Source organism: Thalassophryne amazonica, chromosome 10 (assembly GCF_902500255.1).
Source record: "Thalassophryne amazonica chromosome 10, fThaAma1.1, whole genome shotgun sequence".
NCBI lineage: Eukaryota > Metazoa > Chordata > Actinopteri > Batrachoidiformes > Batrachoididae > Thalassophryne > Thalassophryne amazonica.
The window spans coordinates 88,753,244-88,773,438 of record NC_047112.1 but is presented as its reverse complement, the minus strand read 5'-3'; the positions used below and the strand labels follow the sequence as shown (position 1 = coordinate 88,773,438).

The following is a 20,195-nucleotide window of genomic DNA, read 5'->3' as shown; positions in this document are numbered from 1 at the left end:
CAGGTGTTACCGGCCGCTCCGCATCAAAACAGTGAGCGTAGTCTCTGGACTTGTGCCAAGTTGGCTGCACCTCCATTCAGTACACAGAGAGGTGGTCCCGGCTGCAAAGCAGACAGGGGGGTGATGTGAGTGGCCCGCTTCGGTGGTTACCTAGCACGACCCGGTAACCGCAGCGGAGGCAGAGAGCGAGGCGTCGGGAAAGAACGGGCGCCCGCTGTCGATGTCGCCGCTGATCTGAGCATGCAGAGCTGTATCTCACATTCATTGCAGCTTACTTTTGGATGCTGAAACCAGGATGTGTATAACAGTAACATTACTAACAGATAAAATCAATTTCAATGCGGGATCGGACTGTAGCGGGAGCGCTCCGTCTTCTGCCGAACGTCACTGCAATGACCCGGATGTACAAACAGTTTTCACTGAGGGCCAAATTTTAGCTGCAAATTTGTCATTTTTAAACAAAGATTTCTCGCTGAATTACAAATTTGGGCTTGCAGATTTACTTTACGAGGGTAGGCTGAAAAGTTCTAAGGCTGACTATGATGCAGTTGTCGATTGAACAAATTCAGGGTTATTTTTTCTACATAGTCTCCCTGTAACTCCACACACTTCTTCCAGTGGTGCTTGAGTGCTTCGATTCCCTTGGCATAGAAGCTTTCATCTTGAGAGTCAAAATAGTCCTCAATGGCAGCCATCACCTCATCGTTGCTCTGACAGTGTTTCCAGACAAGTTTTTTTTCCAGGTTTGGGAACAGATGAAAGTCCGAGGGTGCCAAATCATGGGAGTATGGTGGGTGATCTACCAGTTCGAATCCACACTCGTGGATAGTGGCCATGGCCACTGTTGACTTGTGAGCTGGGGCACTGTCTTGATGGAACAGCACCCCTTTCATCAGCTTTCCTGGTCGCTTCTTTTTGATAGCCTCACGTAACTGTCTCAGTAGGTTAGAAGTACTGTCCATTTATGGTTTGTCCCTTTTCAAGATAGTCCACGAACACAATGCCCTTGGCATCCCAGAAAACTGATACCATGACAATCCCCGCAAACGAAACGACCTTGGCCTTCTTTGGAGGTGGTGACCTTGGGTGTTTCCACTGCATTGATTGTTTTTTTTTGTATCTGGTTCAAAGTGGTGAACCCAACACTCATCCTGGGTAAGAAAATGTTCCATGTAATTGGCTGGATCCTCTTCAAATTGCGCCAAGTTTGCCCTCGACATGACTAGCCTGGTGCGTTTCTGATCAGGCATCAGAAGACGTGGCATCCACCAAGCTAACCCCTTTGACATTCCAAGTTCTTCATGCAGAATGTGTTCAATTCTCTCACGGGATATTCCCACAGCATCTGCTAGCTGATTAATCGTCGCTCGTCTGTCGTCCATCACCATTTCATGAACAAGGTCAATGTTTTTTCTGGGTTGTGGCTGCTGCAGGCCGCCCAGACCTTGGGTCATCTTCAAGGCTCTCTCTGCTCCTCTTAAATTCAGCTGCCCACTTCTGCACTGTAGATATGGAGGGAGCTTCATCCCCTAATGTAGCAACCATATCTGCATGAATGTCCTTGGGCTTTAACCCTTCTTATGCAGGTACTTAATCACACCCGCGATGCCAGATTTTGTCCATTTTTGCCGTTTCTCTCTACCACGAACTTTCAAACTTGGCTATGAACCACAAACTACCTCACAACCTGGAAGAAAATAACACAGTTAGTCATCAGAAGAGTTGAACTTAATGCATGCCAAGTTTTATTGAAATGGCATTTCTCCTTCTTGGTGAGCCTTAGAACTTTTCAGCCTACCCTCATACTGCATTCATAAGGGTCTTATAAATACATATCAGCTATTTCTTTCTGAGATCTGACCACATTTATTTCAGTGCAGGTCTACTTTAAGACTATGGACACCTGAAAGTTACCACACACTAGTGTTGATTTTGTGACTCGGATGAAATTTGGTGAACAGTTTGAAAATTTGACCCCAATTTCAAAACTGGTCTTGATGATAAGTTTGTTCAAGATTCACAAAGATGGATAAAGAAGTTATGACGATGCTTCAAACGTAGGAACGAAGGAACATAGCTCGGTGGAATAGCCCCATAACGTAAGTCACTGCCTAGATAATCAGTTGTACTAAAAAGCTTTTTACATGTGCATGTTACCTCAGCAGGGATCCTTCTCCATGCTACCAGATCCTTCTAATGACATTTTCGCCTGTTCAATGGTGACAAAAATTGGTTTACTGTGAGGTTTTTAGCTTTAACCCATAGGCTTACAACGTACAGCTGTTTAGCCTGTGATAGTGTTGGCATTCTAATTCAATACAAGACTACGGCTGTTTTTGTCCCAAGTGACAAGCTGAACCCAGTAATATCTAAAAATAGAGCCTGGGCTGAAAAATCCGAGTTCCTCATTAAAGTGGAAGCTGTAAAGAAGAGCACCGTCTGGATCTGTATTAATATCTCCAGCATAATCTGTATGTTATGCTGGTTATAAGTGTTAAACAGCAACTGTTAAGCTCACTGGTATGCCATATCCTTAGTCAAGACACACCTTGTTTGAACTGAAAGCAAGATTTTTTTTTTTTTTTTTGTACACAACAGCATTAACATTTTAAGTTTTTTCCCCCACGTCAGTAACCGTGAAGACATAACTGACACATATACTTCAAAACCTGAAGTACAGGTCCACAAGTACTCTAAAGCAAACACAATCTAAGCCAGGCAAACCAGTGGCACGGGATCGAGGTGTGATGGCTATTGGAACTCAGTAACCTGTAAACAGGAAAAGCAGGAACCAAGCAGCGCATCAGCAATTCACTTTCTTTTGTTTGCCTCAACAAGTGCAGCTACAGTGTCCATGATATTAAAAACACAAACCATTGCCATTTAAGTCATGTTCTTTCTTTGTCCAAACCTACATAGTTTTTGGCATTATGTCAAAGGTTCTTGGAATCACTCTGTAGACATGCCTATTGGTAACTATATTCAGGATCCCTGATAGTTCCATTCAACGATAGTTCCATTAACCTCCATACAAAGTGATATTGTAGAATTTGCATCATTGATAGCGAGATGGACCATCTTGTTACATTGGAAATTAGCGACTTGTCTCTCTATCTCTGAGTGGTTAAAATAATTTTTTTTTTTATTAAATGGGAGAAAATTAAATATACAATGAAGATCCACTGGGAAGTTTTTTCATAAATGGCCACCTTTTATATTTTATTTTATGGAACTACAGGTGTTGCCTGATTAAGTTTCATCTGCCACTTTTTTACGGAATCATGTGGCTGCTCTGACTGAGCGGGGGGTGGGTTGACTTCGTTCCGTGTGTGATTTTTTTTTTATTTGGTTCAGTTTTTATTTAAACTACTGTTTAGGAATTTATGGTGGCTGATTTTGCACATTATTTGTTTTCTATCTTTTTCGGCCACTCTACCACCATATAGGTGTTTCCTTTATATACTTAAAATGTAGAATTTTTTTTTCCACATTGTATTGTCAAACTGTTATTCTCTATATTCAAAAAAAAAAAAGAAAAACACACACCATTTCTCTGGCTTTAGTGAGAACAAACGAAAGTGATGGGGAGAGAAAACTCAGCACGCGTCATCTGACGCTTCTCGTCACATGACAGAGGGAAATGTGACACTGTGTTATATATGACTGAGTGCTTTAGTACAAAAACCTCAGAGCTTCTGCAGCACAGTCTCTTAGAGTGCCACGAGGTTTTCAGCCATATTGCAAAGGCTGTAGAAGTTGCAGCAGATGCAGCAGAGGTTACAGAGGGATGACAGCAGTCTGTACAGCCACAGGCGGCTGCTCAGGTGGCGGTATTTCACGTCCGTCTCGCACAGTTTTGCATAAGCTTTGCGGTTGGATGACAGGCCTATGTCCTGGCCCAGGCCGCACGCCTGCTCCATAAGGTGCATGTCAGCCATCATCTCTGACGCCATTTGACCAAACCACTGAGCGTTAATGGCCGCCACCGTCACAGACACAAAGAAGATGAAGATCTGGCGGGAGGCACAGCGAGAGCAGTGAGTAACCGCGCATATTTCAGAATGGCTGTGACACTGCGGTGACGGTGACTGACCTGAAAGGCTTCTCGCTCATCTAGCAAGTCGCTGGGATGATAGATGGCGTAGATGGTGAGGTTAAAGAAGGCACAAGCTGCACCCAAGTGGAGATAGAAGGGCACCAGCCGACTCTGAATGAAACCGTATGTGTGTCTGGTGAGGTGGCTGTCCATCACAAAGCCTGTGCAGAAATGACACCATAAAACAAATACAACATTGACACATAATATGATGTGGGTTTGTGCTGCAGCACTGATGGTAAGGTCTGCTGTTATAGCAGTGTACTACAGTCAAACACATAAGTACTTGGACAGTGACAGTCTTTGTCTTTGACTGTCTTTTTAACTCCTCCACTTGGGCAATAACTCTCCTGACCCATCGGGGACATTCCATTCTTTTCTGACAGAACACTATGGTCTCAGTTTTGGAGGTGCTGATCCTCTTTCTCAGTTGCTTCATGCCCAGTCTCAAACTGACCCTCCCGTCCCTGACTGCACTTGAAATCCTGTCTGTGAAAATCACAAACAGGATTGGTGTCAAGACACAGTCCTGGTGAAATCCAACACCCACCACAAACTTGTCTGATGCAGTGCTGAGAATGCGGACACAGCTCCTACTTTGTACATATAGAGGCCGGTGTCGCTGACCGAATGGTCCCCCCTAAAAATCGGTCCGCCCTTCCTTCACTGTGCATGCGTCATTTTGGAGCTCAGCAGCACGTCTGAGACAGACTCTCTACACCCAAACCAATCAAATGGATTAATGGGATTATTAATCATCAGATGACAAAGTAAAACCTCTTAAATCATTCTAAAGTCAACAGAAATGAGGCCGTTTTAGCAGAAAATGAGGCGATAATTGGCGAGTCGTTACTGACGCTATGAATTGATGTAGGCGCCGCAGCAGCTGCTGTGCGCTCTGATCACTTTCCTCCGTCTTTTATGATGGAATAATGCTGAATTTATGTGGACATGATTGTTGTAGAAAAGCTTCAGATATCTGTCACTGAGATAGACGATGACTGGAGTGCAGTTTAAAGCAGAAACGAGGAGATAATCAGTGAATCACTGCTGACGCTCAGAAATAACGAATGCGCAGTGAAAGCAGGGTGGACCGATTTTTAGGGGGGACTGTTCAGTCTGCGACACTGGTACCTCATACTACTGCAGCACCCTTTTCCAAGTCCACAAAACACATATAAACTAGTTGGACATACTCCCAAGCTAAAATCTGTGCGATGGTAAAGAGTTGGTCCACCGTTCCACAGGCAGGCTGGAACTCAACTGATCCTCCTGAATATGATGGGGATCAGCACCTCAGTTTGCCAATCCAGATGTACGCTTCCTAACTTCCATGCAACACTGTAGAGGTGTGCCAGCCACAACAACCCAACAACAGTTAAAGACTAGGGATACTCGAGTATCGCTTGCATTTTGAGGGAACACAACTATGACATTTTGGCCGAGTGGCACGTTTTCCTCTGTGCATGATCCAGCACATAGGCCAAAGGCACGTCCACATTTCACCTGTCTGCAGCAGATGGTTACCTTTGATGGCGGGAATGGATGGTTGCCTGTCTGGGTGGTTGCCATTATGGAACCAAAGACACCAAAGGTAATGTTTTTACCTTTTCTGATGAAGGAGACCTACTTGCAACAACATGTCTTTGGACCTAATGATGAAAGTTCCAATGAACAGCTATCAAATGCAAATTTAACACTTGGAATCAACCCCAGATCAACACCTGGCCACAACAACTGTTTGTCAGTCAACTGTCCTGAAAAAGAAATGATTATGTATAAAAGTGAGTGTGAGTGCATCATCCCACTCACAACAAAGACTTAATGTTGTGAAAGTGTAGTGACACGGACCCACAACGGGGCGCAAATGAACGGACAATGAAAGAGTCGAATATGAACACTTTACTGTTGTGAATGAGCACAACACAGAGGAATGTGAAATTTTACAGACAGTCAATCACAAGGGTGACGTGTGGGCAGGCTCGAGGATAGAAGACGTCTGTCCTGAGATGAACCGGAACCACACGATTTCCTCCGCCACCGAACCCGGAGAATACTGGAGCCGCCAAGTCCCGAGTCCCCAGGTGGCTACCGTCTTCGAAGGTCGGATCTGGTACTGCTGGCAGGGAGCAGAGACAATAAGATATGGGTGTGTGCACACCCAGTAACAACAACGGTGGGAATTCCACCTCCACCTCTAACACACACTCGTGCAGCTCCTGTCTACTCACTTATCTGGTAGAGGTGTGAAGCGAAGCCGTCGCTGATCACACCAAGCGCCGGTCTCACAGATAAGGAACACCACAGGAAAGCGGCTGCAAAAAAGAGTTCAGACTGACACACAGTTTACTTTAAGGCTGAGAATAGTGCCTGAATGGTTCAACGATATCTCGGCAATGAGGTGGAGATGACGTCCGGGTTTTATGGAGTGAGATGATGAAGCATGAATGGGTGACAGCTGTCAAGAGATAATGAGTGACAGCTGTCACCCCCGGCTGTGTCCGTGGCGGCAGCGCCCTCTCGTGCCTGAAGCCCGCACTTCAGGCAGGGCGCCCTCTGGTGGTGGGCCAGCAGTACCTCCTCTTCTGGCGGCCCACACAACAGGACCCCCCCCCCATCGGGCGCCAGGACCAGGTTTATCGGGTGTCGACGGTAGAAATCGGCCAGGAGGGCCGGATCCAGGATGAAGCTCCTCTTCACCCAGGAGCGTTCTTTGGGTCCATACCCCTCCCAGTCCACCAGATATTGGAACCCCCGGCCCATCGACGGACGTCCAGGAGCCGGCGCACTGTCCAGGCCGGCTCCCCGTCAATGATCCGGGCAGGAGGCAACGCCGGACCGGGAGCACAGAGGGGTGAGGTGTGGTGTGGTTTGATCCTGGAGATGTGGAATACCGGGTGGATCTGCAGTGAAGCTGGGAGTTGGAGCTTCACTGCTGCAGGGCTGAGGACCTTGAGGATTCGGAAGGGTCCGATGAACATGTCCATCAGTTTCGGTGATTGCACCTGAAGCGGGATGTCTTTCGTCGATAGCCACACCTCCTGCCCGGGCTGGTATGCAGGGGCCGGGGACCGCCGGCGGTCTGCATGGGTCTTGGCCCTCGTCCGGGCCTCCAACAAGGCAGAACGGGCGGTGCGCCACACCCGACGGCACCTCCGAAGATGGGCCCGGACCGAGGGCACACCGACCTCTCCCTTCAACCACGGGAAATAATGGGGGCTGGTACCCCAAACACACCTCAAACGGGGAGAGGCCGGTGGCAGAAGACACCTGGGTGTTATGTGCATACTCGATCCAGGCCAGGTGGTTGCTCCAGGCCGTCGGGTGCGCGGATGTCACACAGCGGAGGGTCTGTTCCAACTCCTGGTTGGCCCGTTCTGCCTGTCCGTTCGTCTGTGGGTGGTACCCGGACGAGAGGCTCACGGTGGCCCCCAGTTCCCTGCAGAAACTCCTCCAGACTTGAGAGGAAAACTGGGGACCACGATCCGAGACAACGTCAGTAGGTATCCCATGCAGACGGACGACGTGGTGGACCAGGAGGTCCGCTGTCTCCTGGGCCGTAGGGAGCTTCGGGAGGGCCACGAATTGGGCCGCCTTGGAGAATCGGTCCACTATCATGAGGATGGTGGTGTTGCCCTGGGACGGTGGGAGGCCCGTGACAAAATCCAGGCCGATGTGGGACCAGGGGCGATGAGGCACAGGAAGTGGTTGGAGCAGTCCTTGGGACTTCCTGTGGTCAGCCTTGCCCCTGGCGCAGGTGGTGCAGGCCTGGATGTACTCCCGGACATCGGCCTCCATAGACGCCCACCAGAAGCGCTGCCGGACAACTGCCACGGTCCTTCGCACCCCCGGATGACAGGAGAGCTTGGAACCGTGACAGAAGTCTAGAACCGCAGCCCTGGCCTCTGGTGGGACGTATAGTCTGTCCTTTGGTCCAGTTCCCGGGTCCGGGCTTCGTGCCAGGGCTTCCCGGACGGTCTTCTCCACGTCCCAGGTGAGGGTGGCCACGATAGTGGACTCAGGAAGGATGGACTCCGGTGGATCCGACAGCGCAGTTTTGACCTCCTCTTCGTGTACCCGGGACAAGGCATCCGATATCTGGTTCTTGGTCCCGGGACGATAGGTGATCCGGAAGTCAAAACGCCCGAAGAACAGTGACCAGCGGGCTTGCCTGGGGTTCAGCCGGCCTGGCGGTCCTGATATACTCCAGGTTCCGATGGTCAGTGAAAACCGTTGAACGGCAACAGAAGCTCCATCCAACAGGTGTCTCACTCTCAAGGAGCCTCTTTCACCGCAAGGAGAGTTCTCGATTGCCGACGTTATAGTTCCGTTCAGCCAGGTCAACCTGCGAGAAAGTAGGCACACAGGTGAAGAACCTTATCGGTCTCTCCGCTTCTTGGAATAGCACGGCTCCTATCCCTGAGTCAGAGGCGTCCACTTCACCCACAAACTGGCGGCTAGGGTCGGGCTGCACCAAAACTGGCGCAGTAGAGAACCGTCGTTCAACTCCTTGAACGCGGCTTCGCACCGATCCGACCAGGTGAAGGGACTTTTGGAGAGGTCAGGGGGCTAACTACCGACTGTAGCCCTTAATGAACCTCCTTAAAAATTATCGAAGCCGAGGAACTGTTGCAGCTTCCCTACAGCTTGTTGGTTGGGGCCAATCTCTCACTGCCGCAACCCTTGGCGGATCAGGGCGACGGAGTTAGAGGAGATGATAAACCCAGGAAGGACAAAGAAGTGCGGTGAAACTCGCACTTCTCGCCCTTCACAAACAGTCGGTTCTCTAACAACGCTGCAGGACCTGACGTACATGTGGACATGAGTCTCAGGATCCGGAGAAAGATGAGAATATCGTCAAGATATACGAAGACGACTCGGTGCAGGAAGTCCCGCAAGACGTTCGTTAACCAAGGCTTGGACGTAGCCGGTGGGGGGCGTTGGGTGAGGGCCGAACGGCATGACATGTACTCAAAGTGACCTAACGGGGTTGTTAAATGCCGTCTTCCCTCGTCCTCCCTTCCGGATCCGAACCAGGTGATACGCATTCCTAAGATCCAGCTTAGTAAAGATTTTGGCTCCATGCAGGGGGGTGAACACGGAATCTAACAACGGCAACGGGTATCGGTTGCGAACCGTAATCTCGTTCAGCCCTCTGTAATCAATGCATGGACGGAGTCCGCCATCTTTCTTGCCCACAAAAAGAAACCTGCCACCCATCGGGGAGGTGGAGTTCCGGATCAGCCCGGCAGCTAATGAGTCCCGGATGTAGGTCTCCATGATTCGCGCTCAGGTCGTGAGAGGTTGTACAGCCTGCTGGACGGGAACTCAACGCCTGGAATCAGATCAATGGCACAATCGTACGGACGGTGCGGGGGAAGGGCGAGTGCCAGATCCTTGCTGAAGACATCAGCAAGATCGTGGTACTCAACCCGGCACCGCCGTCAGATTGGGAGGGACTTTGACCTCCTCCTTAGCATGTAAACCGGGAGGAACCGAGGATCCTAAACACACCCGATGGCAGGTTTCGCTCCACTGAAACCACCACCCCAGAGGGCCAGTCAATCCGGGGATTGTGTTTCAACATCCATGGGAAGCCCAAAATCACGCGGGAGGTAGAAGGAGTCACAAAAAACTCGATCTCCTCCCGATTGATTTCCAGACACCACCAGAGTACGGGTTGTGTCTTGTGCGTGATTAAAGGGAGAAGGGTGCCATCTAGTGCCCGCACCTGCAATGGCGAAGGGAGCGCCACCAGAGGGAGCACTACCTCCCTTGCCCATCTGCTGTCCAGCAGATTCCCTTCTGACCACGTGTCCACCAGTGCTGGGGCTTGAAGGGTTAAATCCCCGCTTAGGATTGTAACTGGGAGTCGTGTGGAAATATGTGTATTTCCCACGTGAATGTCTTGGCCCACCCTTAGCCCAGTTTCTAGGGGCGGGCATTGGTGTTTAACCGCTTGGGGCAGTCTCTCTGCATGTGCTCATTTGAACCGCATGACAAAACACTCCCGGGGGCCAGCCTCCACTGTCTGATAGGTGGCCCTAAATGTGGCCCTGCTCGTGTCCATAGCTTCGTCAGCAGGGGGAGCTGTAGCCACACGGAGCGGTTGAGGCTGTGGAGCGTGGGGAGGGCGGAACCTTTTTCGAACCCGGAAGGGAGAGGGACGGCGCGTGCCCGGCCACGTCCTTCGTCTCGCTCCTGACGGCGTTCCTCCAACCGATTGTCTAACCGTATAATGAGGATCGATAAGCCCATCTAAATCCCGTTGGTTCTTCCTTAGCTACCAGGTGCTCCTTCTAGGACCGACGACCAGTCCGTTTATGAAGGTGGCGCGGAGTGCAACGTTATTCCAGCCGGACCTCGCAGCCGCGATGCGGAAGTCGACTGCATATTCGGCTGCGCTCCGGCGCCCCTGTCGCATGACAGCAGCATGTTGAAGCGGTCTCTCCTCTGTTAGGGTGATCACTGTTCTGAACTCCCTCACAAACCCAGTATAAGAGGTTAAGGGAGCCGTGAGTTTTGCTCTCACAGGACCTGTTGAGACAGTGTTTTTGTAGCTTGGGCTACAAAGCACTGTAGCCCAACGCGCGTGCCTCACCACGAAGCAAGTTAATAACATAAGCCACCTGCTGGTGTCAGACGCGTACATCACGGGTCGTTGTGCAAAGACGAGCGAACACTGCATCAGAAAGTCCGCGCAACATCTCCACACAACCCCCGTACGGCTCTGGGGGACTTATGTATGCCTCAGGGGATGGTGGGGGGGTTCGTTGAACGACCAGTGGAACGTTAATATCCGGCAACGGGTCGCAGGAGGAGGAAGCGCAGCAGCGCTCTGATCGCGCGCTTCCACCTGTGCGGTGAGAGCCTCCATCCTGCGATTAAGGATGACGTTTTGCTCGGTCATCAAATCCAGCAGAGCGGTAAAGGCTGGTGAGGATTTGCTGCAACTCACAGAGCACGCCTCCTGCAGATGCCTGTGCACCCTGCTCTTCCATTGGGCTGTCCAACAGATGGGTGACGCCCTCGGGATCCATGACGCTGGCCGAAATATCCTGTTGTGAAAGTGTAGTGGACACGGACCCACAACAGGGGGCGTAAATGAACGGACAATGAAAGAGTCGAATATGAACACTTACTGTTGTGCATAAGCACAACACAGAGGAATGTGAAATTTACAGACAGTCAATCACAAGGGTTGATGTGTGGGCAGGCTCGAGGATAGAAGACATCTGTCCTGAGATGAACCGGAACCACACGATTTCCTCCGCCACCGAACCCGGAGAATACTGGAGCCGCCAAGTCCCGAGTCCCCAGGTGGCCACCGTCTTCGAAGGTCGGATCTGGTACTGCTGGCAGGGAGCAGAGGACAATAAGATATGGGTGTGTGCACACCCAGTAACAACAATGGTGGAATTCCACCTCCACCTCTAACACACACTCGTGGCAGCTCCTGTCTACCCACTTATCTGGTAGAGGTGTGAAGCGAAGCGTCGCTGATCACACCAAGCGCCGGTCTCACAGATAAGGGAACACCGCAGGAAAGCGGCTGCAAAAAAGAGTTCAGACTGACACAACAGTTAAGGCTGAGAATAGTACCTGAATGGTTCGACGATATCTCGGCAATGAGGTGGAGATGACGTCCGGGTTTTATGAGTGAGATGATGAAGCATGAATGGGTGACAGCTGTCAAGAGATAATGAGTGACAGCTGTCCCCCCCGGCTGTGTCCGTGGCGGCAGCGCCCTCTCGTGCCTGAAGCCCGCACTTCAGGCAGGGCGCCCTCTGGTGGTGGGCCAGCAGTACCTCCTCTTCTGGCGGCCCACACAACACTTAAAGCTGGAAGTCACTACAAGCACGTCTGGAATGCTTCATTTCAACTCTACTGTGGTGCTGCACAGAGGGAAAACTACAAAAACTGTCGCTGTCCACATACTTATGGATCTCACTGCACGTAGCAGCTTGTCTTCAGTATGAATGGACTTCACCGTGTCGTCAGAATAATCTCATGAGTGGGATTATTGTGAAAACAGAGAGGCCAGAGCAACAGAAAAGTCAGTCTGTGAACTCAGTCAGCCAGCAGACAGCGGGAGCGTGTGACGCGTGCAGGGCCTCACCCTGAACTTTGCTCACACTTGGCACAATAAAGCTTTCTGAGCAGTGCCAGCTAACAACTCAGAATGTGACATTTCCCAGTATGCACCAAGGAGGTGGCTCTCAGAGCCCTAACTGTTGACTGGATGGACATAACTGACCTGTCCCACACCTGAGTGTGCACACAGGTGGGAAATCTGAGTACAACTGCTGGATTTCAATAAGCACACAAAATGTTTTCTGTGAAAACGTTGTAATACAGCAGACATGTGATGCTATGGCAGCTCTGCTGCACTGGGATCAGATTACACACACATTATTTAAGATTTTCCCTACATACAGAGGATGAAGACAAACACAACTCTAGGGTTGTTTTGGTTATAAATCAGCTGAATGTTGCTCAGTCTGTTTTTTTTTTTTTTTATCTCACTAATGATAGTGGATAGTTTTATAGTTAACATCAGGATACAGCATTAACTAATGAGTGATCATCAGTCACCACTGCCTTGACTGGTGTCACTGACCCAACGGTCCCCCCTAAGAAATTAGTATGCCCTGTCTTCACTGTGCATGCGTTATTTCTGAGCATCAGCAGCGATTCCACAGATTATCCCCTCGTTTCTGCTTCAAACTGCACTCCAGTCATCATCGATCTCAGTGACAGGTATCTGAAGCTTTTGCGCAACAATCATTTCCACATAAATTCAGCATTATTTCGTTATAAAAGATGTGGGCCCGATCAGAGCGCCACAGCAGCACCTCTGAGTCTGACATCCTGCCGTGCCTCCATCATTCGGAGCGTCAGGAACGACTCACTGATTATCGCCTTGTTTCTGCTAAAACAGCCTAGTTTTGCTTAAAACTGACTTTAGAATGACTTGAAAGGTTTTATTTTGTCATCTGATGGTTAATAATCACATTATTCCCTTTGATCGCGTTGAGTGTAGAGAGTCAGACTCAGAAAGTCAGTCTCAGATGCGCTGCTGCTGTACTGCTGTACTGTAAGGGCAATTTTTAGAGGGGGACTGTTCGGTCGGCGACACCGGCTCTCTTTTGTTGCACATGTAGTAAAATCCATTACAGATGTGCAGTGTTTCAAAACTACTCCCAGACCAAACATGCTCATTATATACTGCAAAGAGCAACATGTAGCAACTTGTATTCTGGATTTACACTTCTGGGTTACAAAAATGTGACAAGAAACATGTTTCACAAGAAACAAAGGTAGAAATTCAGTGAGAATTAAACCAAAAGTGGTCAGCGAGCATGATGAAACACGCCCACATTCCACAGTATCAGGCATGTGAAGAAAGTGTTACACAGCCTTTTATATAGTCAAATTCACAAAAATATATAAAATAAATAAATCAATCAGAGCTCATTCCATAAAATGAGACATTTTTTTCTGTATCTTAGCATGTTGGTGGAAATATGACCTTGACTGATCCCAAACAAAATCAAATAATTTATTCACATCCATAGGCCCAACGTACCCGCAAGGTTTGATCAAAATCACATTAGGCATTGTCAAGATATTTTGCTAAAATCTATACTTATATACAGTAGAGTGGAATTGTGGAGTTTCAGTGGAGCTTCATCGCTAAAAAGACTATTTTGAACTACGTGCTGAAAATGACCTCCAGAGTGTGAGCTGCTACAGAGTGCTTGCACAGATGTCAGAATTTGAGCCAATTTGGCCATGTTGGTGAGTAAACAATAGATAGAGGAAGCATACAGTCTGTGCTCTCCAACATTGTAGAACTTTGTGAGACAGCCGTGAGCTATAGAGATGGACTCAGCATTGAAGCAGGATGGCGCCATGAGATGAAGACGAAGTTAACTGATGAAGTTCATGTGAAATCCTGTCGTCTGCTGGTCAGAGAGTGAGCGTTCACTGCTTGGTGTTATGTACATGGACATCTTTATTACTTATTATTTTCACCTTATTTCACCAGGTCGTTACTGTAAATAAGAATTTGTTTTCTTAATAACTTACCTGGTTAAATAAAGGTTAAATCAAATCAGACCTGGACCTCTCAAAAGACTTGAAAAACTGCAAAAGCTTGTCTGTCTATAACCAGTTTGTTTGTGGCTCATCACGGATTGTTGAGGATGAATGGAAATTTAATGTCTCAGCACATGCACAGCGCACAATGTTTCATGCTGCTCTGCCACACATGCAGGTAAGATACTAAAGTGAATTTGCTTTAACAGTCACTGTTAAATCCCAAATGTGGGAGTTTGTGCATTTACAGACATTCAGGCTCCGTTCAGCTTAACAATGGGTAAAAAAAACAGCTTGTAGCTCTGACAGGTTTAAAATGGTTTCAAAATGTTTGAATCATGGTTTGTCATCCACATTTTAATGTTCAATGGACAGATTTAAAAATAACTGTCTCAGATCCAATAAGGTAAGATAATTATTAAAGAGGTCTTGTAGTAGAACATCAATTTTCACATTCTCACAGTTTTTGCACAAACTTTGCCACCATTCCCGATCATCATCAATTTATACAGTGGGGAAAATAAGTATTTGACCCCCTGTCAGTTTTGCAGGTTTTCCCAGCTATAAAGAATGAAGAGGTCTGTAATTTTTATTGTAGGTACACTTCAACTGTGAGAGACAGAATCTAAAAAAAAAAATCCAGTAAATCACATTGTATGATTTTTAAATAATTAATTTGCATTTTATTGCAGAAAATAAGTATTTGACCCCCTAGAAAAACAGAGCTTAACAATTGGTACAGAAACATTTGTCTGCCATTACAGTGGTAATGGAAACTACTAATTACAGAGGTAAAACATTTCCTGTAGTTCTTGACCAAGTTTTCACACACTGCAACAGGGATTTTGGTCCACTCCTCCATACAGATCTTCTCCAAATATTTCAGGTTTGGAGTTTCAACTCCCTCCAAAGATTTTCTATTGAGTTCAGGTCTGGAGACTGGCCAGGCCACTCCAGGACCTTGAAATGCTTCTTACGGAGCCCCTCCTTAGTTGCCCTGGCTGTGTGTTTGGGGTCATTGTCATGCTGGAAAGACCCAGCCATGACCCATCTTCAATGCTCTTACTGAGGGAAGGAGGTTGTTTGCCAAAATCTCGCAATACATGAACCCATCCATCCTCCTTTCAATACGGTACAGTCGTCCTGTCCCCTTTGCAGAAGAGCACCCCCAGAGTATGATGTTTCCACCCCCATGCTTCACAGTTGGGATGGTTTTCTTGGGGTTGTTCTCATCCTCTAAACATGGTAAGTGGAGATGATTCCAAAAAGCTCTATTCTGGTCTCATCTGACCACATGACCTTCTCCCATGCCTCCACTGGATCATCCAGATGGTCACTGGTGAACTTCAAACGGGCCTGGACATGTGCTGGCTTGAGCAGGGGGACCTTGCTGCCCTGCAGGGTTTTAAACCATGACAGCATCATGTGTTGCTAATGTAATCTTTGTGACTGTGGTCCCAGTTCTCTTCAGGTCATTGACCAGGTCCTCCTGTGCAGCTCTGAGCTTTCTCAGAATCATTCTTACCCCACAAAGTGAGAGGGCTTCTTAAAGAAAAATTAACAGGTCTGTGAGAGCCAGAATTCTTGCTGGTTGGTAGGGGGTCAAATATTTATTTTATGCAATAAAATGCAAATTAATTATTTAAAAATCATACAATGTGATTTTCTGGATTTTTTTTTAGATTCTGTCTCTCACAGTTGAACTGTACCTATGATAAAAATTACAGACCTCTCCATTATTTGTAGGTGGGAAAACCTGCAAAACTGACAGGGTGTCAAATACTTATTTTCCCGACTGTAGTAATGCATGTCGGCTTTCTGCCTGACCGACTGTGGCAGCCAACAACGTGATAATAATTCACCATGATAGCGCCTGAACGCTAAAAATAGATGCAGGTATAAACAGAATGGATAGTGGCATACCACCGAGATGGTCACTTCTGGAGTCATGACATCATGTGAAAACACTCCATAACTAGCGTACCCAACCAGTTGATCGCGGGCTGAGTTCCAGTAGATCTCATGAAAAAAAAAACTCATATGCTTTTTTTAATCTATTTGTCTATAATGTACTGTTTTATAGGAGGTGACGTGAGTTTATACAGCTGACTGTCTCTCTGTGCACTGACAGTAAAAATCTGATTCATGTTGCATATAATTGGACAGTCAGGACTCATGAAATCTGTTTTTCCAAATCCAGTTCAAGCTTCACTCGTAGTCTGAAATGTGATTCAAATAGCATTTTTGCAAATCCCTTTTGATCAGAAAGCTCAGATTGGATTCTAAGTGTGTTTTGTGAGTTTTCACTTCCCCGGCACACACAGTCGCTTTACTGTTTCTGCTCTGATGTGCATTCACACAGCTCCAATAACTGCAACTGCTAAAAATAAGAATAAGAATAAAAAAGCTCAATGTGAAAGGCTGTGTCACATAGAGCAAAAGGATTAGTTACGGTATGTATTTAAATATTTTGTCCGATGGCAAAATTGTGAATCCATTGGGACTCCTGTGGACTTGGGGCTCTGATGGACACATGATGTCACAGTTCCACCGGCAACACAGAGAGCTGCATTTAACTGAACAACTTTCCCGGTTTGAAAATATATATGTGCTGGGGGAAGTTGGATTTGAGTGGAGTTTGTTTTCCCCATTTTAATAACTCAGAAGTATGAATTCAGAAAAAAAAGAAAACCCCGAAAGAGACGGTCTTCAACAATAAATATTTGCTAATGTTAGCTACCATGTAATTGTCAACTTTTTAGTTTTCACAGCAAGGATCTCCTGCTGCCACCAATTGTGGCACATGTGCAGGACAAGGTGAGCACCCATGAGTATATTTGCGTGTGAACTCTGTGTGAGATACAAACTTGAAATGAATGTGACCCAGATTTGCATCCCCCAGTAGGTGGAGAGCAGCAGCAGCTGCAGCATCTTGACTGTGAACGTGGGCTCCTGGTCAGCAGACATGTTTCCTCCTCGGGCTTCACTCAGCTCCAGTTCTGCTGTAGTCAAAAAAACAGCACTGTTCTGAAAGGCCTGTAATCCCGTGTGGCCTCTCGTCTCCTTCTCTGGGGGGCACTTGGTGCTCCACTGCAGAGCCTCTGCAAAACACATTGAATATGACACAAGATCTAAGTACTTGAAACTGTGTAAAAATAGGTCTGTGATGATCACAGACCACGATGATCTCCCAGCTCTGCCGCAGTAGTTACTTGCTAACTGCATTATACATATGTATCAGTGGTACTGTTGTAAATATTTTGTGATGACATACTTGAATTAACAAACTGATCAATTTCTGGATATGAAAATGACAAATTTAATGTATCATAAAAAGAACTAAAGTCAAATTTTTCTCCTCTTGGGGGTATCAGACCAGAATTCTTTTCCTTCAGGGACATTTTCATATTGTGTGAAGTTTCACTGAAATCAACCCAACAGTTTAGGAGAAACTGCTTACAAGTCTCATGGATGGAAGGACAGGGTGATCCCTATACACCCCCCCACTACTTTTGTTTGTGGGTAGTATAAAGAGCTTTCACCCCATCGATACAGGACGTGTTCTTCTGCTTACAACAGGAATGAGCCCTTCATCGACAACCGAATTGTAATGACTTAATGCATAACGGCATCTCCAAAACAGAAGGAGGCTAAGGTAAGAAGCTAACATCATAACCAGTTGTTTTAAAAAGTTTACCTTTACTGTGACAAACATCAATCCCTGCAACTAAAAAGAAAGCCAATGTGGAAGTGGCAAATCATGGCCACTTGAGGCTGGCTCCAAAAGTGACTTCCCTGAGAAGCCCAAGTTAAATTCTATAACTTTACAGCAAAACAAACATGTTTATAGCCTGGTACAATAAATAGATAAATAAATAAACACATGCAGTGCACTTTGTAACTTTTTACCAGTGAGCAGAGGTTTTTTATTTACGTATTTATTTTTGCGGAAGGTTAAATCGAGGTGGTCCACAAACTTCCGCGTTGTTGTCAAGGAAACTGTGCCGCTGTGTTGACCTTAACCAGTGACTGAAATCAAAAATAAAAGTGTAGAACTTCCACTTATCCGTTACTAAAAAAAAAAACAACAAAAAAACAAAAAGAAAAACTAATAACAAAAATAAAACCCGCATTCAATTACATATTTGCAAAGAAAGAAGAAAAAAAAAACTAAACATTTCCCCCCCAAAAGAGGGCGGTGATCGTTTATTTCAAAGTCACCTCAGTAAAAATGGTATAGTTAATACTTGTACAATAGCTGTAAAATCAGGCTGGTAACGTCAACATCTAGCGCGAAGCGGCTATCTAACATCACCACTTAACTTATCGTAACTTGTGGCAAGTTAAGTTTGATAAGCAAACTTTAACTGAGCCAGTGGCTGCTACTGTTTACAGAACCGACACAAGTTTTTTATATAGTTTAAACGTATTTGTATATATATAAAAAAAAAGTCAGCCTACCTGTATTCAAGACACGTTAAGGTGAAAGTGCATTACCAGGTCTGTGTGAGTACATATATATACAGTATATATATATATATGTGTGTGTGTGTGTGTGTGTGCTCCTGGAAAAACTGATCGAACAAAACTCAACACACCTTCTGTTCCGCCTGCTGCACTACTGCCACCCACTGGACAAAAATCAGACTGCGGGGTCCAGTCACACCCAGAAAGTCTGCTGTTTTACTTCTTCCGCTTCTCCACAGTCCAACTTTTTAGCCTTGTTTCCAGGGCCGGTACAAGCCATTTGGGTGCCCTAAGCACAAATGCTTTGTGGTGCCCACCCCCCAGAAATGCACAATATTTCAGAATTTGTCATTGCGGTTCTCTTTATTTCCAAAATAACTTCTCAATATTAAATTGAGTTATTTTAATTACAATTTATTAATGTTTTGAAAACAGCTGCATATAAATAATTTTGCATTAATAATGGCACCAAACATGACAAGAAATAAATCTAAAATTTAAAATAAATAAATACCACCACCATTATTTTAAAAAACTGATTTGTGCAACCACAGTAGACTGAACGTTGCACTGAACTTTATAAACACAGAACAAAGTATTCAAGTATTTAGCCTTATAAACAGTGATGTGCAAATTTCTTCAGTAAGTAATATATATACACATACAGTAGTGTTCAGAATAATAGTAGTGCTATGTGACTAAAAAGATTAATCCAGGTTTTGAGTATATTTCTTATTGTTACATGGGAAACAAGGTACCAGTAGATTCAGTAGATTCTCACAAATCCAACAAGACCAAGCATTCATGATATGCACACTCTTAAGGCTATGAAATTGGGCTATTGTTAAAAAAGTAGAAAAGGGGGTGTTCACAATAATAGTAGTGTGACATTCAGTCAGTGAGTTTGTCAATTTTGTGGATCAAACAGGTGTGAATCAGGTGTCCCCTATTTAAGGATGAAGCCAGCACTTGTTGAACATGCTTTTCTCTCTGAAAGCCTGAGGAAAGTGGGACGTTCAAGATATTGTTCAGAAGAACAACTTATACGCAGGTGCAAAAAATTATAGGCTGTTCATCTACAATGATCTCCAATGCTTTAAAATGGACAAAAAAAACAGAGACGCATGGAAAAAAATGGAAAACAACCATCAAAATGGATAGAAGAATAACCAGAATGGCAAAGGCTCACCCATTGATCAGCTCCAGGATGATCAAAGACAGTCTGGAGTTACCTGTAAATGCTGTGACAGTTAGAAGACGCCTGTGTGAAACTAATTTATTTGCAAGAATCCCCCGCAAAGTCCCTCTGTTAAATAAAAGACATGTGCAGAAGAGGTTACAATTTGCCAAAGAACACATCAACTGGCCTAAAGAGAAATGGAGGAATATTTTATGGACTGATGAGAGTAAAATTGCTCTTTTGGGTCCAAGGGCCGCAGACAGTTTGTGAGACGACCCCCAAACTCTGAATTCAAGCCATAGTTCAAAGTGAAGACAGTGAAGCATGGTGGTGCAAGCATCATGATATGGG

General features: G+C 46.2%; 1 protein-coding gene across 1 annotated transcript; it reads right to left on the bottom strand.

Moving 5' to 3' along the window:
- Positions 1–2,071: 2,071 nt before the first annotated feature.
- si:ch211-121a2.4 (transmembrane protein 205) lies at positions 2,072–18,783 on the bottom strand. Its single transcript, XM_034180451.1, has 4 exons — positions 18,659–18,783; positions 17,065–17,298; positions 4,094–4,257; positions 2,072–4,013 (listed from the first exon to the last, which is right to left on the bottom strand). The coding sequence occupies exons 2-4, from the start codon at positions 17,162–17,164 to the stop codon at positions 3,711–3,713; spliced, it is 567 nt and encodes a 188-aa protein (XP_034036342.1). The 5' UTR covers positions 17,165–17,298; positions 18,659–18,783; the 3' UTR covers positions 2,072–3,710.
- Positions 18,784–20,195: the final 1,412 nt, after the last annotated feature.

What these genes read in the sequence shown, in the direction of transcription:
- si:ch211-121a2.4 (XM_034180451.1), bottom strand. Translation starts at nt 17,164, where the DNA reads ATGTCTGCTGACCAGGAGCCCACGTTCACAGTCAAGATGCTGCAGCTG. An exon ending in CTGGGTCACATTCATTTCAA is followed by an intron (nt 4,258 to 17,064) that starts GTTTGTATCTCA and finishes ATTTCTGCACAG; the next exon opens with GCTTTGTGATGGACAGCCAC. An exon ending in ATGAGCGAGAAGCCTTTCAG is followed by an intron (nt 4,014 to 4,093) that starts GTCAGTCACCGT and finishes GCCTCCCGCCAG; the next exon opens with ATCTTCATCTTCTTTGTGTC.